Source organism: Stegostoma tigrinum, chromosome 33 (genome assembly GCF_030684315.1).
Source record: "Stegostoma tigrinum isolate sSteTig4 chromosome 33, sSteTig4.hap1, whole genome shotgun sequence".
NCBI classification, from domain to species: domain Eukaryota; kingdom Metazoa; phylum Chordata; class Chondrichthyes; order Orectolobiformes; family Stegostomatidae; genus Stegostoma; species Stegostoma tigrinum.
Window position 1 is genome coordinate 18256999 of NC_081386.1, and position 16553 is coordinate 18273551.

The 16553-nt window shown below is 39.3% G+C and overlaps 2 protein-coding genes across 5 annotated transcripts in view; one reads left to right on the forward strand and one right to left on the reverse strand.

The window, feature by feature from the left end:
* cops2 (COP9 signalosome subunit 2) overlaps positions 1–1720 on the reverse strand; it is a 31637-nt gene extending 29917 nt beyond the window's left edge. For all 4 annotated transcript variants that reach the window (XM_048562960.2, XM_059639162.1, XM_048562959.2 and 1 more), the window contains exon 1: positions 1606–1720. In XM_048562960.2, coding sequence (XP_048418917.1) covers positions 1606–1659 — 54 coding nt within the window. In that variant the 5' untranslated portion in view covers positions 1660–1720. The remainder of the gene's footprint in view (positions 1–1605) is intronic.
* Positions 1721–1773: 53 nt separating this feature from the next.
* The window catches only part of galk2 (galactokinase 2), a 134475-nt gene continuing 119695 nt past the window's right edge, over positions 1774–16553 (forward strand). Inside the window, exons 1-3 of the mRNA XM_048562961.2 lie at positions 1774–2187; positions 8738–8826; positions 12891–13014. Of these exons, the coding sequence (XP_048418918.1) occupies positions 2132–2187; positions 8738–8826; positions 12891–13014 (269 nt within the window). The 5' untranslated portion in view covers positions 1774–2131. The remainder of the gene's footprint in view (positions 2188–8737; positions 8827–12890; positions 13015–16553) is intronic.

Below are 16553 nucleotides of genomic sequence, written 5' to 3' on the forward strand. Positions count from 1 at the left end.
ATGCAATTTATTGAGATTTTACTGAATATCTATTTTTAGTTCAGAATACATTTTATTTTACACTTTTCAGCTAAATTTTAGTTTCAAAGAATGTTCCAAGCTCACACTTGGGTAAATAGCTTATGCACACAAACAAACATTTAACAAACAAAACTCTTCATTTTCTAGTACAAATGGAGGTAACCTAGTTTAATTTTTTTCTGTACTCATTCAGGATGAGGGCATCGCTGGCTAGGCAGTATGTTTTGCCCATCAGACAGTTGAAAGTCAACCACATTGCTATGGGTCTGGAATCATATGTAGGTCAGGCTAGCTAAGGATGGCAGTTTTCTTCCCTAAAGGACATTAGATGGGTTTTTCCCCAACAATCAGCAAGGGATTTACAGTCACTGTAAGATTCTTAATTTCAGATGTTTTTTGAATTCAAATCGCACCATCTATCATAGCAAGATTTGAACTTGGGTCTCCAGAATGTTATCTGGGGGTCTGGACTAACGGTCCAGCAATAATACTCTCGCTGCAAAGATATCAATAACAATGGGGAAATGGTGGTATATTAATATTGGCACTACAACCCAGAGCCCCACGCTCAAGCTCTTGGGATAGGGGTTCAAATCTTCCCTCAACAGCTGGAGGAATTTAAATTAATAAAATGTGGAGCATAAAGCTAGTTAATTATCATGGATTGTTGTAAAAACATATCAGGATCACAACATCATTTAGGAAAGGGAATCTGCTACCTTCACCCAATCTGGCCTCATTTGGTTCCAGACCTACAGCAACATAGCTGACTGTTCAAGATAACAAAGTGTAGATCTGGATGAACACAGTAGGCCAAACAGCATCTTAGGAGCAGAAAAGCTGGCGTTTCGGGCCTAGACCCTTCATCAGAAATATCTCTTATAGCTGACTGTTCACTGCCTTTTGAAGTCACCAAGCAAACCATTCAGTTCTAGAGTAATGAGGGATGGGCAACAAGTGCTGGCCTTCCCAGCAACACCCACGTCACATGTAGATATAAAAATACTGCCACATTAATCAACTGAACAGTAGTAATGCTCAGAGATAATTGCATTGCGTTAGCACACCATATCAAGACAAATTATAAAGTCCTAAACCGCCCGTTTTGAAACTCTCTATTTTCGTATTAGGGACTACATAACTGAAAAGTTATTACTTTTGTTAAATCTTTAGCAGAACTTTTAAAGTGGATTCATGAGGATAATTTGAAAATGGTGGGTTTCTACAGATCAGGCCCAACGTGTTTCGACCTGACTGAGTGTTGCTAGGCCCACTTCGTCAGGTTACCACACAACTTGGATCTACGGACTAAAATGTAACCCGGAGTGAAACTGTTTCAAAAAGATGCGTTTAAACCTTGTAAAATTAACAGGTTTTCCGCCCGTGCGGATATTCTGCTACCAACTACCTACAGTCGAAAGCCAGGGACGGCTCACTCATAGCAGCCAATGTCCCTACTCCGGGACGGGGACGTGGCTTAAACTACATCGAAAAACCCCTGAACAGTGGCAAACACAACCTTTAGGCAATGCAAAACAAAAAGTCCGAATCTGTTACGTAGAATCACGATATTAAAAGCAATACCAAGTCATAGTCTTCCTCATCATCGCACATAAAGTCATCCTCCATGTCAGACATCTTGGAAGTAGTTTTTTTTGTTACGAGTCCCACAATTCCGCGCGGTTTTCAATTTGAGTGGCTGGGGAGGTTATTATGTGCGACACTCGCACTCAGCAACGGATCTGGGGTGGGGGAGAGATTGAGTAGGGGACACATCCTCAGCAATCTATTTTTGAGGGACGGAGGGAAGAGATTGGATGGGACACTCGTTCGTAGCAACCAAGTGTACAAGTTGCATAGTTATGGTTGCTAAGGAAGCAAGTGCTGTTAACGGGCCTGGGTAGGGGGTTTTAAATGGAAGCCGTTACATTTTATATCACTTGTGTGACGGATGCATTTGTTTATAAGTTATCCCTCCTTCCCTGTGTCGTCGAGGATGTTGGCAGGATATCCGTGACAGGCGGAACTGATAGTCTCTGGAGCTGCTACAACCGCCCAGCATTCGGTTTATTTCCAACAACAGATCCAGGGAAAGGGTATTTGAGGAAGAATGGTGGATAAGACGCCCCCTCCCCAGGAACTGGTATTGGTGGCAGATAGCGAAAGGTAGCAGGCACTTTTGCAGCTTTTCCCCAAGTCTGTCGGTATTTGGTCACAAATCCTGAGATTTGGCGATGGGTTGACAGTTTTATTTTGTTTAAAAACTGAGTCGTGAGGTGATGCTCAAATTCTCTCCTTTTTACTTGCTAATCTGAAACTGGAACCGATAACGAGAGATGTCGTACTGTCTCCCCATGTCGAGTTTTTTCAAAAGTCACTGTTCACAATCTTCGACAAAACATGCAAGAGCGTAACGTGTTGCTAATAAATCGATAGCCACTGAGTTTTTTTAAAGTTATGCGGTCAAGGACATTGGATCAATTCAATCGCTTTGATTAGTGGGGCTTATTTGATGGACCGCGTACGTTTTATTATCGCTGTACTTGAATCACTTTGAACTTGAAGTATAATAGCATGAAAGTAACATTTTCAATATACCTTTTTTTCAGGATTGCCCTAGTGTGCAATCCAAACAGTCCGATTTGATTCACTTTTTTTCTCCCCTCATAACTAGCCGCTTAAATGTTTGTAGTTGTTCAACAGGTTTCCCTTGTTGGAACATTGGACGTCAACGGGAGTCACGGGACAAGCCGAACCCATTTAACTGATTATCGTTTGACTATGGCGCAGCGGCATAGTCCAGGACAAAATTGGCTGACCGCCGTGCTTTCCTTCGGTGCCCAGCCACTTTTCTCCCGGATACAGTTTTTTTCCGTATACTTAAGGACAAGCCCCTACCATGTAACACACTGATTCAGCTTTGTCAAGGACTTCTTCACAGTCGGCCTTCTCGGCGAAGGCTGTTGTTGAATTTGAGTGCAGAAGAGACTTACAAGCACGCTGCTGGGACTGGAGAGTTTGAGTTTGAGTTTGGAGAGGCTGTACAGGCTGGGGCCTTTTGTCTTTCTTAAAGTACTCAAGGCTAAGGGATGACCTTATAAAGTTTTGTATAAAATCATTAGGAGGCGTGGGTAGGATGAATAGCCAGGCTTTTCCCTATGGTTGGTCGGGGGGTTGGGGTGTCCAAAAATAGAAGGTACAAATTTAAGGTGAGGGGGAAGATTTTTTAAAAAGACCTGAGGTAACATTTTCATGCAAAGGGTGGGGTGTGTGTGTATGTGTATATGGAAAATGCTGCCAGTGCAAGTGGTGGCGGTGGGTGCAATGACAACACTTAGAAGGCATCTGAGTATTTAAATAAAAAGGGTTTAGAGGGACACAGGCCAAATTATACTGGGTCGCATTTGGGATGTCTGGTCAGTGTGGGTGACTTAGACTCTAGTTTTGGAGACTCTCACTCTGGGGGGAAAAAGAGGTTTGCTATTCATATCCCTTGTGATTTTCCTCAACTTCTATAAGGTCACTTCTCAGTCTCCAGTGCTCCAGGGGAGAAAAGCCCCAGTCTCTTCAGCCTTGTCTTATAATTCAAACCCTCCAGTCCTGCAAATTCATGTAAATCACTTTTGCACCCTCTCAAATTTAACAATCACTTTTCTACATAATAGTGACCAGAATTCGATGAAGTATTCCAAAAGTGGCTTCACCAGTGTCCTGTACAACTGCAACATTATGTCCCAAATTCTCAGCTCAGTGCGCTGACCGATAAAGGCGAGCGTGACAAATGCCTTTTTTTTTCAACCGCAACTTCACTTTCAAGGGACTGTGAACCTGCGCCCCGAGTCTCTTTGTACGGCAACACTCCAGGGCCCTAATGTTAGCTGCTCTGGTTTGCCTTACCAAAATGCAACACCTCATGTATTAAATTCCATCTGCCACTCCTCAGCTGACTGGCCCATCTGATTGAGATCCTGTGTACTCTGATATATTTTGGTTCACTGCCCACTACACCTATTTTGGTGTCATTTGAAAACTTACTAACCATACCTCTGAATCATAGCTGAATTGCACCAGCTCAGGCAACATTCTGGGAATTTCTTCCTCATCCTCTCCAGTGCAATCAAATCTCGTAGCTAGAACTGCACACAATGCTTAAGCTGTGGCCCAACTAACATTATATACAGCTGAATCATAACCTCTTTCATCTTGTATTCATGCCATTGTCTAATAAAGGAAGTATTCTATATGCCTTCTTAACCATCTTATCTACCTGTATTGCCTTCAAGGATCTATGGTTATGCACACCAAAGTCTCTCTGACCCTCTCATCCCTTGGACCCTACAAGTCAATGTCTACTTCTTTTCCTTGCTAGTCCTCCCAAACACATTGCTTCACACATTTTATTATCAACATCTTTAGGTTATTACACACATCTGGAACAAGTGGAACTTGAACTGGTGTCTTCTGGCTCAGAGATATGCATGCTACAACAGCAACACTTCCAACTCACTCTTATTTGGTTGTATATGGTCAGGCTCAATTTGAAATGCCATGCTGACGTTGTTTGTTCTTCAGAGGTGCTGCTCCTCATGACCGTTCCCCCAGATTAGGGGGAATGCAATCCATGAATAGTATTCCATTTACATTTTTTACTCATTTGTGTTATCATCTGTCACATGAAAACAGAGCATAAAATGAGTGAGACTGTGGGATTGCTTGAGATGTTCAACTTTAAAGAAGTTGCTAAAGAATGTTGCCAGTCTCATGGATGGCAATATTCCAGTTCAAAATTATCAAAGTAAATTAGTTAAATACAAGAAAAATACAAAGTTTAAATATAAGAAAATACTTTTATTTACTTGAAATTAAAAAAATGTATAAATATGTACAAGAGAAATTATACTTTCAATGCAGGATCAGTTAAAACTTACTAATAGTGGTATAATTGATTATACTTTCACTCCTCTTCACCCAATGTCAGTTTAGATTCAATATCTTCAGAAGCAGGGGGTCTATGTCTGAGGCAGTTGGACCTGAACTTATTGAAATCCTTCCAAGGCTTGCAATTTATAATGGTGCAGAACTGCTAAGATGTAATATCTGCATCTACATCACAATTTGCTGGGACTTTGGTGATGCCCCGTGAATAGACCTTTGGTGAAATAGTCGAACAACCAATCAATATGGTTGTTTCCCCATTAAAAACAATAGTGAGACTTGTGTAAAAAAAGACTTAATCCTGGCATGGATATGTCTGGCAATTTACTTTCCATAGTTACCCTCAAAAAGGTACTGAGGGAATTCTAGTGTTTTAACTTCATGAAGAAGGAACAGGTAAATAAGTGAACTGGCATGGAGACTTGTAGGGTGTCTTGGAGGTTTCGCTGCTCCTATGTGTCTTCTGCCCTTGAATGCTTTTGGTGGTAGAATTATTATTGCAGAAAGCTTGGCAAAGTATTTGATAAAAGATAGTTGAACCAGCAGCACTGACACAAATGGTTTGGATCCAAATCAATGTCACAGAAATGTGTTACATGATGACCAACGTTGGAAAATAAGTATTCCAAGGTGCAGAACACTTTGAAAATAGACTGAAAGGCAAAGGAGGAGCAGCCCTGACGGTTGAGGATGACTGATGGATGGTAATGGGAAAGGATTTTGGCTCAGAAAATCAGCAAGTAGAATCTGTAGTGAATGGAGTTTGGGAATCACAGGAGTTAGCAAACTCTAGAGATAATGTCATAAGAGGGAACTCCTACCAGTAGATATACCATTGAACAAAGCGATAAGAGATTACAACTGGAGTTTGCGACAGGCAATGTAATAATAATGGGAGACTATAATCTTCCTATAGACTGGGCAAAACAAATTAGCAAAAGTAGCTAGAACACAAGTTAATAAGATGCTTTTTGACAGTCTCCTAGAAAAATGCATTGTTAGACCAACAAGAAATAAATAGATCTAACACTGTGGAATGAGCAGGCTGAATTGATTACCTCATGATAAAGTATCCTTTAAGAAAAGGGTTTTAAGATATAATTGAATACAATATTATGTTTTGAATGGATGGCAAAGTGCATCAGTGTTTAGCACTGCTGCCTCACAATGCCAAGGACCTGGTTTGATTCCAGCCTTGGGTGACAGTGTGGAGTTGGCAAATTCTCCCTGTGTCTGTGAGAGTTTTGGCCAGATGATCTGGCTTCCTCCCACAGTCCAGAGATGTGCAAGTTAGGTGTATTGGCCATGCAAAATTGTAGTATCTGGGGTTGCACAGGCTTGGGGAATTAGCTATAGTAAATACGGGCTTATGGGATGGGCTGGAGGCCTGGGTGGGGATGCTGTTTGGAGGGTTGGTGTGGACTTGATGGGCCAAATGGCTTTTTTTACACACTTTAGGGATTCCATGATTCTAAGTGATGTAGTCCAGTTCCAAACAAGTGTCTTAAAGCCAATCAATCACTCAAGTACCCGGGGAGAACTGGCTAAGGATACATTAAAAGCGAAGGTAAGGATAGATTAAAAGAGGCTTATAGTATTGGAATGAATTGTAAGCCAGAGGATATATAGTTCAAAAAGAACAGGTACCCAATGAACACGTTCTGCCGATTTCTCAGCAACAAACCCAAACAAACAGACAAAACATGCCCAGAAACCATAACCACTCACCCCTACATCAAAAGACATTTCGGAAATGACTGCCAGACTACTCGGACGCCTTGGCATCAGGGTAGCCCACAAACCCACCAACACACTAAAACAGCAGCTAATGAACTTAAAAGACCCGATACAGACATCAAGCAAAACGAACGTCATTTACAAAATACCTTGCAAGAACCGTGACAAACACTACATTGGACAAACAGGCAGAAAGCAAGCCACCAGGATACATGAACATCAACTAGCCACAAAAAGACATGATCCACTATCACTAGTATCCTTACATACAGATGAGGAAGGATACTACTTTGATTGGGACAACACATCCATCCTAGGACAAGCCAAAACAGAGACACGCACAAGAATTCCTAGAAGCATGGCATTCCAACCGGAACTCCGTCAACAAACACATTGGCTCCAAATCAATCTACCATCCTCTGAGAAAAAGAACAGGAAATGACATCACCAACCCAAGGAAACCTAAACAGATAAATAGAAAGTGGGACATAACACCAGCGCTTCACTGGAGGCTCACTGATGATGTTACCTAGAATGGTGACGAAACGTCTGAAAACTAACCTTCCAGCTCAGCGAGCAAACTCACATCCAGAACCTCAACCCGAACAAATCTTCTCAAAACTCGATGTATAGTTATTTAGAAGCCAGCAAAGGACAACTAAAAGTTGATAAAAGGAAAGAAATAGAAACATGAGAATAATCTAATCAAAATTATTAAAAACAGTTGAAAGAGCTTTACCAAGTATATATAAAGTTGGATGACAGTGACTGAAATATATGCATTGCTTGATTAGAGGCAGAGACAGGACAAATTAACAAGGAGAATAAAAAAGATGACAGAGATATTGAACAAATATCTACCTGTCTTGACAGTAGAAGATTCATATTAATTCTTAGAAATAGAGGATAACTAAGGGGCTAAAAAGAGTGAGGAGATTGTATTAATAAATATCAGAGAAATTTAAACATCTAAAAGCTGACAAACCCAGGACTTGATATCTGCTACTGAGCTCTGAGACAGTCTTAGATAACAAGGTGTAGAGCTGGATGAACACAGCAGGCTGAGCAGGAAGGCTGACGTTTCAGGCCTCAACCCTTCATCAGGCTTTCTGATGAGGGTCTAGGCCCGAAATGTCAGCCTTCCTGTTCCTATGACACTGCTTGGCCTGCTGTGTTCATCTAGCTCTACACTTTGCTATCTCAAATCCCCCAGCATCTGCAGTTCCTGTTATCTCCAAGACAGTCTTAACAGCTGCAAGGCCCTTTTTAATTTTCATTTAAATTGGTGTTAATGGCCTAATTGACCAATTTTTGAGGCCTGATTCCTGCTCGAAAAACACCAGTCCTGCAGCTATAACAGTCGGGTCATGGTATTTTGCAAACCTTACTCCATAGATGCCCATATAGCCCTTAAAATTCAGTACATCAGTGTTATTTGTCTGAACTACTCTGTTGTCCATTCTTTGCAAGTTCTGGGTGAATAAGTTTCATCGGATTCCTTATGGATTTGTGAAAAAAAACTTACCATGTACCAGAATTAAGTGGGATTTCGATTTGTGTGACAAATTACCATTGGTATTTTTCATCCAAGCTTTGTACCTCAATGCAACACTTTGTAAATATTTGCTGTTTCAAAGATTCTCTCAATAATTTAGAATATTCATCTCTGGAAAGGTGTGACAAAACTCTCAGCTACCCAGTGCAACTGTTCTGGTAAATGCGTTCTAATAGCAGTACAAACCAAGCCAGCATCCTTTCAACAGAAAAACGTGGGTGTTCTTCATGGGTGAAGGTTTACAAATACTGATTTCTGGTCCAAATGACAACAGGTGACCAAGGAATGAGTTTGAGGGGAGGATGCCTTTGATTAAAAGTTTTGTATTCTGTTTCATTTTTTAAAAAATATGTGCTCATCATTTGATATTGATAACTTTTTTTAAAGTTTGAAGGTGAGAGAATGTTATTAAATTTCAGATTGGTGATTTTCTCCCTCCTGTGTAATGCAGCAATCATTTACACTTTACATTCAATTTTGTCTTTTCAGGTTTATGAAACTAGAAAAAGCATTTATATCGAAATATGGTGCCCCACCTGCATTTTATGCACGAGCTCCTGGACGAGTCAATTTAATTGGTATGTTAATGAAGTTAGAATGCACTATGGATTTTTTTTATAAATGTATTCCTTTAATATCTGGTATTACTTTGTGACAGAGTTACCTCTTGCCAATTTACTCATCTGTTTTAATTTAAAACTGTATGTTTCAACTTCAGTATTCTAAGGCATTTTATTTCAATAATGTCTTTCTGTACGGACTGTCTGTGAAAGGTGATGAACAATTTCACCACATCAGGCTATAATGTTGTAAATAAATTGTGGAATATTAAAATAAACAAACATTATGACATGTTGCTGCATCTGCACTTGTCTCAGTTCCATTCATGCATTCAGTCAGGAGCATGATTTGACTTATTTAAGGGAGGTACGGCACATCTCTGTAGCCACATATTTCTGAGGCCTTTTGAGGTTCTTTTTGACAAAGCGAATTGAACTTTCTGTTTTTACACAAAAGGGTACTTTTGACAACATTGCTACGAGCTTAGTAGTCGAGCAGTGACTGAACAAGCAGAAGACATGCAATCATTAATTCAACATTGCTTCAATTTCAAAAACAAAATGTCTGGAGAGAACAGCTAAGTCGACATTTGGTTGGGACTTGCCATTGAAATTGAAAGAATGAGCGTCTTTTGAAATGGAAATCAGGAATGTGAAGAAAAAGCAAAAATAAATAGGAACAGTAAGCATGGGAAAAATGACCTGTAATACACTTAAAGTAAAAGATATGATGATCAATGGCTGAGTGGATGTAATGATGAGGCAGGAGTACCTTCCCTCTAGCACTGCCCAGTCCTCAATCTTTAATGTTGATTTTAATTTCTCCAGGCTGAAACTTTAGTTTTTTCTTAAATAAAAATAGGAGTAGGTATTGTGAATCGAGTGTGTTCGGTCAGATGAGTTTGTGCAGAAGGTGAACATTCTCTGGATCCTTACTGGTGGTTGAATTTGCATCCTTAGCATTTGGTTACTATCTAAGTGTTAATTATTTCAGAACCAATAAATGCATTCATATTAACAACTGCTGTCTCCACAGATACCATTGTGCCCCCTGAATATTTATTGCAATTTATATTTTTGTTTTACGTTTCTGGTAGCTTTTTGTTCTTCAAAATCTTTCATTTCAATACTGTGAACTTAGTTTCCTTAAAGAGATTTCCGCAGATTAAGAAGAGATAACTGGATAAATCAAAGTGTGCATGAGCCCTGATTAAAGGGAAGGTTTCAAGCTTTTCATGAAAATTAATTATTTTAAATTATTATTAACTGCAAGAAAGTAAGGTACCAAACTTGAAATGGAAAATGACCTTAGTTGGAACCATAATTATTATGTGAGAGCATATAGAAATAACTCTATTTCAAAATTTTGCATTTGCCATTAATGCAAAGCTAAATGATGCAAGACCACCAACTTGCTTACCATAATATTAGCTGGAATTGGCAGGACTATACTGTTTTGTCAGGCTTGGTAAAACTGCCAAACCATTTCCCAGTACATGCTGTTTAAAAGGAAATATTTTGAAAGAACCAGGGAGCCAAAGTAAACAAAACAGTTAATGAAATTTGTAAATGGTTGACGCCAGAGGCTTGTCTGACCAGTATATATTTTCAATAAATTATTACTTGAATATGGCGTGTGTGTTAAATGTACAGAATGCACCAAGGAAAAACCTAGTGAAATACTTATAGATGATAAGAAAGAATTGCATCTGCACAGTTTTTTCATAACCTCAGTTTTTTTAAAAGCATGTTGCAACCAATTAAATACATATAAGGTATGGTCTTTGTTGTAATATAGGGGAACATGACAGTTCCTACAGACAGTGATGAGAGAAATGATCAGATAGTGGTGGTCAGTGAGAGTTGAGCATCAGTCATGATACTAGAATAACTGCCCTGAATGTCCATATTATTGCTTATGATAATCTTTGCAGCCTAACGTAGATGTGAGCTCGGTTTAACCTGTCAATACCTCCAACAAAACACTGCTTTCACAGTTCTGTGCTGAAACATCAGTTTACATTGTGTGTTCAGGTCCTGGAATGTAGTTTGAGCTCTATGACTCTGAGGTAAAGGGTTAGTATTGAGCTAACATTGATGACATTGCATGCTGAATTAAACAAATTTTGTTTCGCACAATTAACATTAACATTACATTAATATACTGTTGATTCTTTACAAGTCAATCTTTGAACTGTTTATGATTGCTTTGAAGGCTGTAGTACAATATAAATTCTCAAGAAGAACATTCTGTTCCATTTATTGAAAAAGGGAGTCAGATGGTCACAAACAACTTTGACCCACAATGACAATTAATATGGATTGAATTAAATACTATTAACTGTAATATGTGGTGCTATGTGTATAAAGCTCATTATAGGACCAATATTTCAAATTGGAAGAGTATCTACTCGACAGTGGGACATTTTGATTACGATCCAATTGTTGTTGGTCAAAACAGTTAAAATTGAGTTTCCTTTACCACTCACATAATAATTTAATGTGCAAATACCGCCACTACTGTTCTATGCACAGAGATAAAGATTTGATTCTTTGTTTGGTATCTATTGGATAATTTCACTTTAAGTAATATTGTTGCTTCTGAATTGACATCAGCACTCCTATACCAGGAAAGTATGAATCAGCAACAAATTTGAAAGAAATTTGAATATGCTTTAATAGCCTTATAAAGTTCATTGCGTAGAATGGGGGTACCAGAGGATACTGTTTTAAATATTTTCAGATATTGTTACCCACCTCTGAACCTGGTAGGACTTGAATTTTGACCTCCTGGGTCAAAGGTAAGGACATTATCACTGCACCAAAGAGCCAAAAGATGCTGTTGTATATGTGAATACTCCATTATAGAACATAAAAAAGTACAGCACAGTACATGCCCTTCGGCCCGCGATGTTGTGCTGAACTTTTACCCTAAACCTAAGGTCTATCTAACCTCCATCCCTACCTCATACAATCATCCATATGTCTATCTAATCGTGCTTAAATGCCCCTAATGAAGCTGACTCCACTACCCTCTTCAGCAATGCATTCCACTCTCCTGCCACTCTCTGAGTAAAAAACCTACCTCTGACCTCTACCTTATATCTGCCTCCACTCACTTTAAAACTATTCCTCCTCATAATAGCTACCTCCACCTTAGGAAAAAGTCTCTGGCTGTCCACTCTATCTATGCCTCTGATCATTTTGTACACCTCTATTAAGTCACCTCTCATTCTTCGTTGTTCTAAAGAGAAAACCCCTAGCTGTCTCATCCTTTCCTCATAAGACCTTCCGTCCATTCCAGGCAACATCCTGGTAAATCTCCTCTGCATCTTTTCCAAGGCTTCCACATCTTTCCTGGTAATGAGGCGACCAGAACTGGACACAATACTCCAGATGTGGCCAAACCAGGCTTTTGTATAGCTGGAGCATAACTTCCCAGCTCTTGATCTCAATCCCTCTATTAATGAAAGCTAACACACCATACACCTTCTTAACAACTCTATCCATCTGGGTAGCAGTTTTCAGGGAACTGTGGACATGAACCCCCAAGATTCCTTTGCTCCTCCACACTGCCAAGAATCTTTCCATTAACCCTGTATTCTGCTTTCAAATTTGTCCTTCCAAAATGAATCACCTCACACTTTTCAGGGTTAAACTCCATCTGTCACTTCTCAGTCCAGCTCTGCATCCTATCAATGTCTCTTTTTAACCTAGAACAGCCCTCCGCACTATCCACAACTCAACCCACCTTTGTATCATCCGCGAATTTACTAATCCACCCTTCCACTCCTACATCCAAGTCATTTACAAACTCATTATGGCTCAGTATTGACAGAAAATAGAGAAAATTGAGCTGAGAAAATATTCCCTTCCACTATTATTCTCTAACTAATGGAGCTTGTCAGTATATAGATGCCATACTTTGAAGTTTTTGTTTAGAGTACATGTTTCTATAACTTCATGATTTATGTAACTTCTTAGTTATTTATTTCAGTAAGTTTTTAAAATTTAAAATGTACTTATTCACTTAAAAGGCATGCATGAATAGAAATAATTTTAGTCATTTGTATCTCTTGTAGGTGAACACATTGATTACTGTGGTTATGCTGTGCTTCCAATGGCTCTGGAACAAGATATCTTGGCAGCTGTCACACCAACGCAAACAAACCTCATCCAGCTGGCAAACACTAACCCCGTATACCTGTAAGCAATTTAATTTGAATTAGAAGTTAAAGAGAACTGTAGCAGCTTACATTCCACTTTCCTAATGGCCCATTATGTTACTGAAAAGTTTTGATGGTGCTAAATTCTAACTTCTGTGAAGTTATGTTTGAAGTTAACGTTTCAGAATTTTCTTCTTTCAAGTCTTTTAAAGCAGTTAACAAGCCGGTGTGCCACAAGTTGTCAGATCTTTGTAACAACCTATTATTGATCAAATGATACTGGAATACATGGCAAAAGGAGACACTGGATTTACCCACTGAGGGAGGAAAACAATTGGACACTGGCTACCTTGGATTGCTGTTTGGCATCTGATGATTAGATATGTAGAAATAGATCACCTGGCATCTTTTAACGTGGAAATTGTGTATGGTATGGAAAAACAATTGTAAGAAATTCTACAAGAAGAAACTTTCTAAAATTGACCCTTGGGATGAAATGGAAAGGGTGGCTTACGTTGTTTATTAGCTGTGGAGAAAGTCAAGCAGTATCTTAAATGTAAGCAAAAGATTATGGATGCCAGAGATTTGAAGTAGAAACAAAGTTCTGGAGAAAATCAACAAGTCTGGCAGCAAAGGATTGTAAGAAAAGGGGCCGAAGTAGGCCCATCAGCCCATCGAGTCCTCTCTGCTATTCAGTGTGCAATGTGGCGATTCTGATAATCCTCAACACCACTTTTCTGCTTTTTCTCCTTAACCTTTGATCCCTTACTGACCTAAACAATCCAGCTTCTACAGTCCTCTGCAGTAAAGAATTCCAAAGATCTGAGAGTCAAGATTCTTCCTCATCTCTGTCCTAACTGGCAACTCCTTAATCCTCTGGTCTTAGATCTCCCATAAGGGAAATAACCTCTTCACACGTACCCTGTCAAACCCCTTAAAAATCTTGAATATTTCAATAAGGTCACCTCTCATTCTTCTAAATTCCAATGACAATAGGCCCAATCTATTCAACCAGCTCAAGAGGTGGGTTATAATATCTCTGAAAATATCTGAAACAGTATCCTCTGGTACCCATTCTACGCAATGTCTTTATAAGGCTATTAAAATGTATTCAAATTCCTTTCAACTTTGTTGTCAATTCATTGACAGCCCCTCCATGCCCAGGATCAACCTAGTGAACCTTCTCTGGACTGCTTCCAATGTTGGTATAGCTTAAATAAAAAGACCAATATTCTAGTTGTGGTCTAATTAGTGCATTGTATAGCTTCAGCAAGTACTCCCTATTGTTATTCTCCATTCCCTTGAAATAGAGGCCAACTACCCATTTCCTTCCCTGTTACATGCTGAACTTGGATGCTTGCTATGCATGAGGGCTCCCAAATCTAACTGTGCTGCAGTTTCTGCAGTCTTTCCCCATTTAACTCATGTCATCTTCTCTATTCTTTCTGCCAAAGTGGATAACCTCATGATTTCCCACATTATATTCGATCTGCCGAGTCTTTGCCTACTTACTTAACTTGTCTATATCTCTCTGCAGACTGTTTGTGATATCCTCATCAATTGGCTTCCCACCTATTCTTATATCATCCACAAATTTGGTGATAGTACATTCACCTTTCTTATCCCTCATGAATATGTATTGTAAATAATTGTGGCTCCGGTACTGTTACTTCTGACACTGTGCTAGCTACAGTTACCATCCTGAAAATGTCCCCCTTATCCCAACTGTCCTTCATTATTAAGTAAATCTTCTATCCAAACTAATATACTACCCCAAACATGTATGCTCTTGTCTTATTATGTAGTTTACACATGTTAACACCTCACAAAAAACCAAATGTGTTATATCCTTTATTCCCCTTTACCTATCTATTTTAATGTTTTGACTCTCAAAGGTTCTTCTCTGGAACTTGTCTCATACTTGCAAAGTTAATTCCACATCTTTCTGCAAAGATGCTGCCAGATCTGCTGGGTTTCTCTGGGACTGTCTGTTTTTATTTTAAATTAATAGTTGTAGTTTGTTCATATAATTTGTCCACTGACAGATCCCCAAGGTTTCTCTGGTACTTCAAGACCAATTCAACACATTAAGAATATAGATTTTGCAACAAGTCTGCCGTCAGAGACGCCAAACTAAGCTTGAGACCCAGACTAATCACAAGGAGACCAGTCATTTGTGGCAAGGCTTACATTATATAATGGGCTACAGAGCGAAGTCAGAAAGAATTACAGGCAACAATATATGCCGAACTGATGAACTCATTGTATTTTGTGCTCGCTTTGAACGACGTCACCTGTCCCAACAGCCATGGGTATACCTGGCCCCATGGCCACTGCCGCAAACATTAGATTGGCCTTGTTGAGAGTGAAGCCATGAAAAGCATCTGGCACAGATGGAGTCTGTAGCCATGCACTCAGATCCATTTCCAAATTTACTGACGACACCACCGTTGTAGGTTGGGTCTCAAATAATGATGTGACAGGATACAGGAAAGAGGTAGCATGCTTAGTAGCATGCATGGTGTAAAGACAACAATCTCTCCATCAACATCAGCAAAACAAAGGAGCTAGTCTTTGACTTCAGGAAGCTGAGTGGAGCGCACACCCCTGTCTGCATCAATGGTGCTGAGGTGGATGTGGTTGAGAGTGTCAAGTTCCTGGGAGTGAAGATCATGAACATTCTGTCCTGGTCTGCCCACATTGACCCAATAGTCGAGAAAGCATAACGCTTCTGCTTCCTCAGGAAGCTAAGGAAATTCAGCATATCCACAAAGATTCTTATCCATTTTTATAGTTGCACTATTGAAAGCATTCTATCTGGATGCATCACAGCACACTCTTTGTGAACGGAGCCCAGTCCATCATGCAAAGCAGTCTTCCATTCTGTTGACTCCATCCATGCATTCCGCTGCCTTGAGAAAGCAACCAATGTAATCAAAGGCCCTCTCACCCTGGTTATACTCTCTTTCACCCTCTTCTATCTGGCAGAAGATATAAAAGTTTGAATACACCTAAGAATAAATTAAGTACGGCATCTTTCTGGTGTTTTCAGACTTTTGAACAGACCTCTGAAAATTTAAAATTGATCTCTCGCTGCAACTTCTTTGTAGCTGTTATACTGTATTCTGCACTCTTTTGTTACCTGATGCACTTTGTATGTACCATCTGCCAGAAGAGTGCGCAAAACAACACTTTTTACTGTACTTTTGTACATGTGACAACAATAAATCAAATCAAATCAACATGGTATCCTTTTCAATCTTAGTTTTTTATTGACTATTTATGAAACTGCTTAACTGGGCTCTCTTATTTAGCATAAAAGTCCATTTAAATAATTTTAAAATGCAGTTAACTATACGTCGCCCGAGTTTCCATCTCCTACTGTTGCTGTCTTCAGTAGTCATTGGCAGAGATTTCATCTGTCAAGTGCTAAATGTCGTAGGTAATAAAATAGCTTACACTTTCTGAATCGAATTAGTGTCCATAGGTACTAGTTATCTTATTGATTTGCAGTTTGTTCAAATCCATCTGTAACTGATATTTTATAAATTTTACCGTTACCTGCTGAACTAGTTTTAA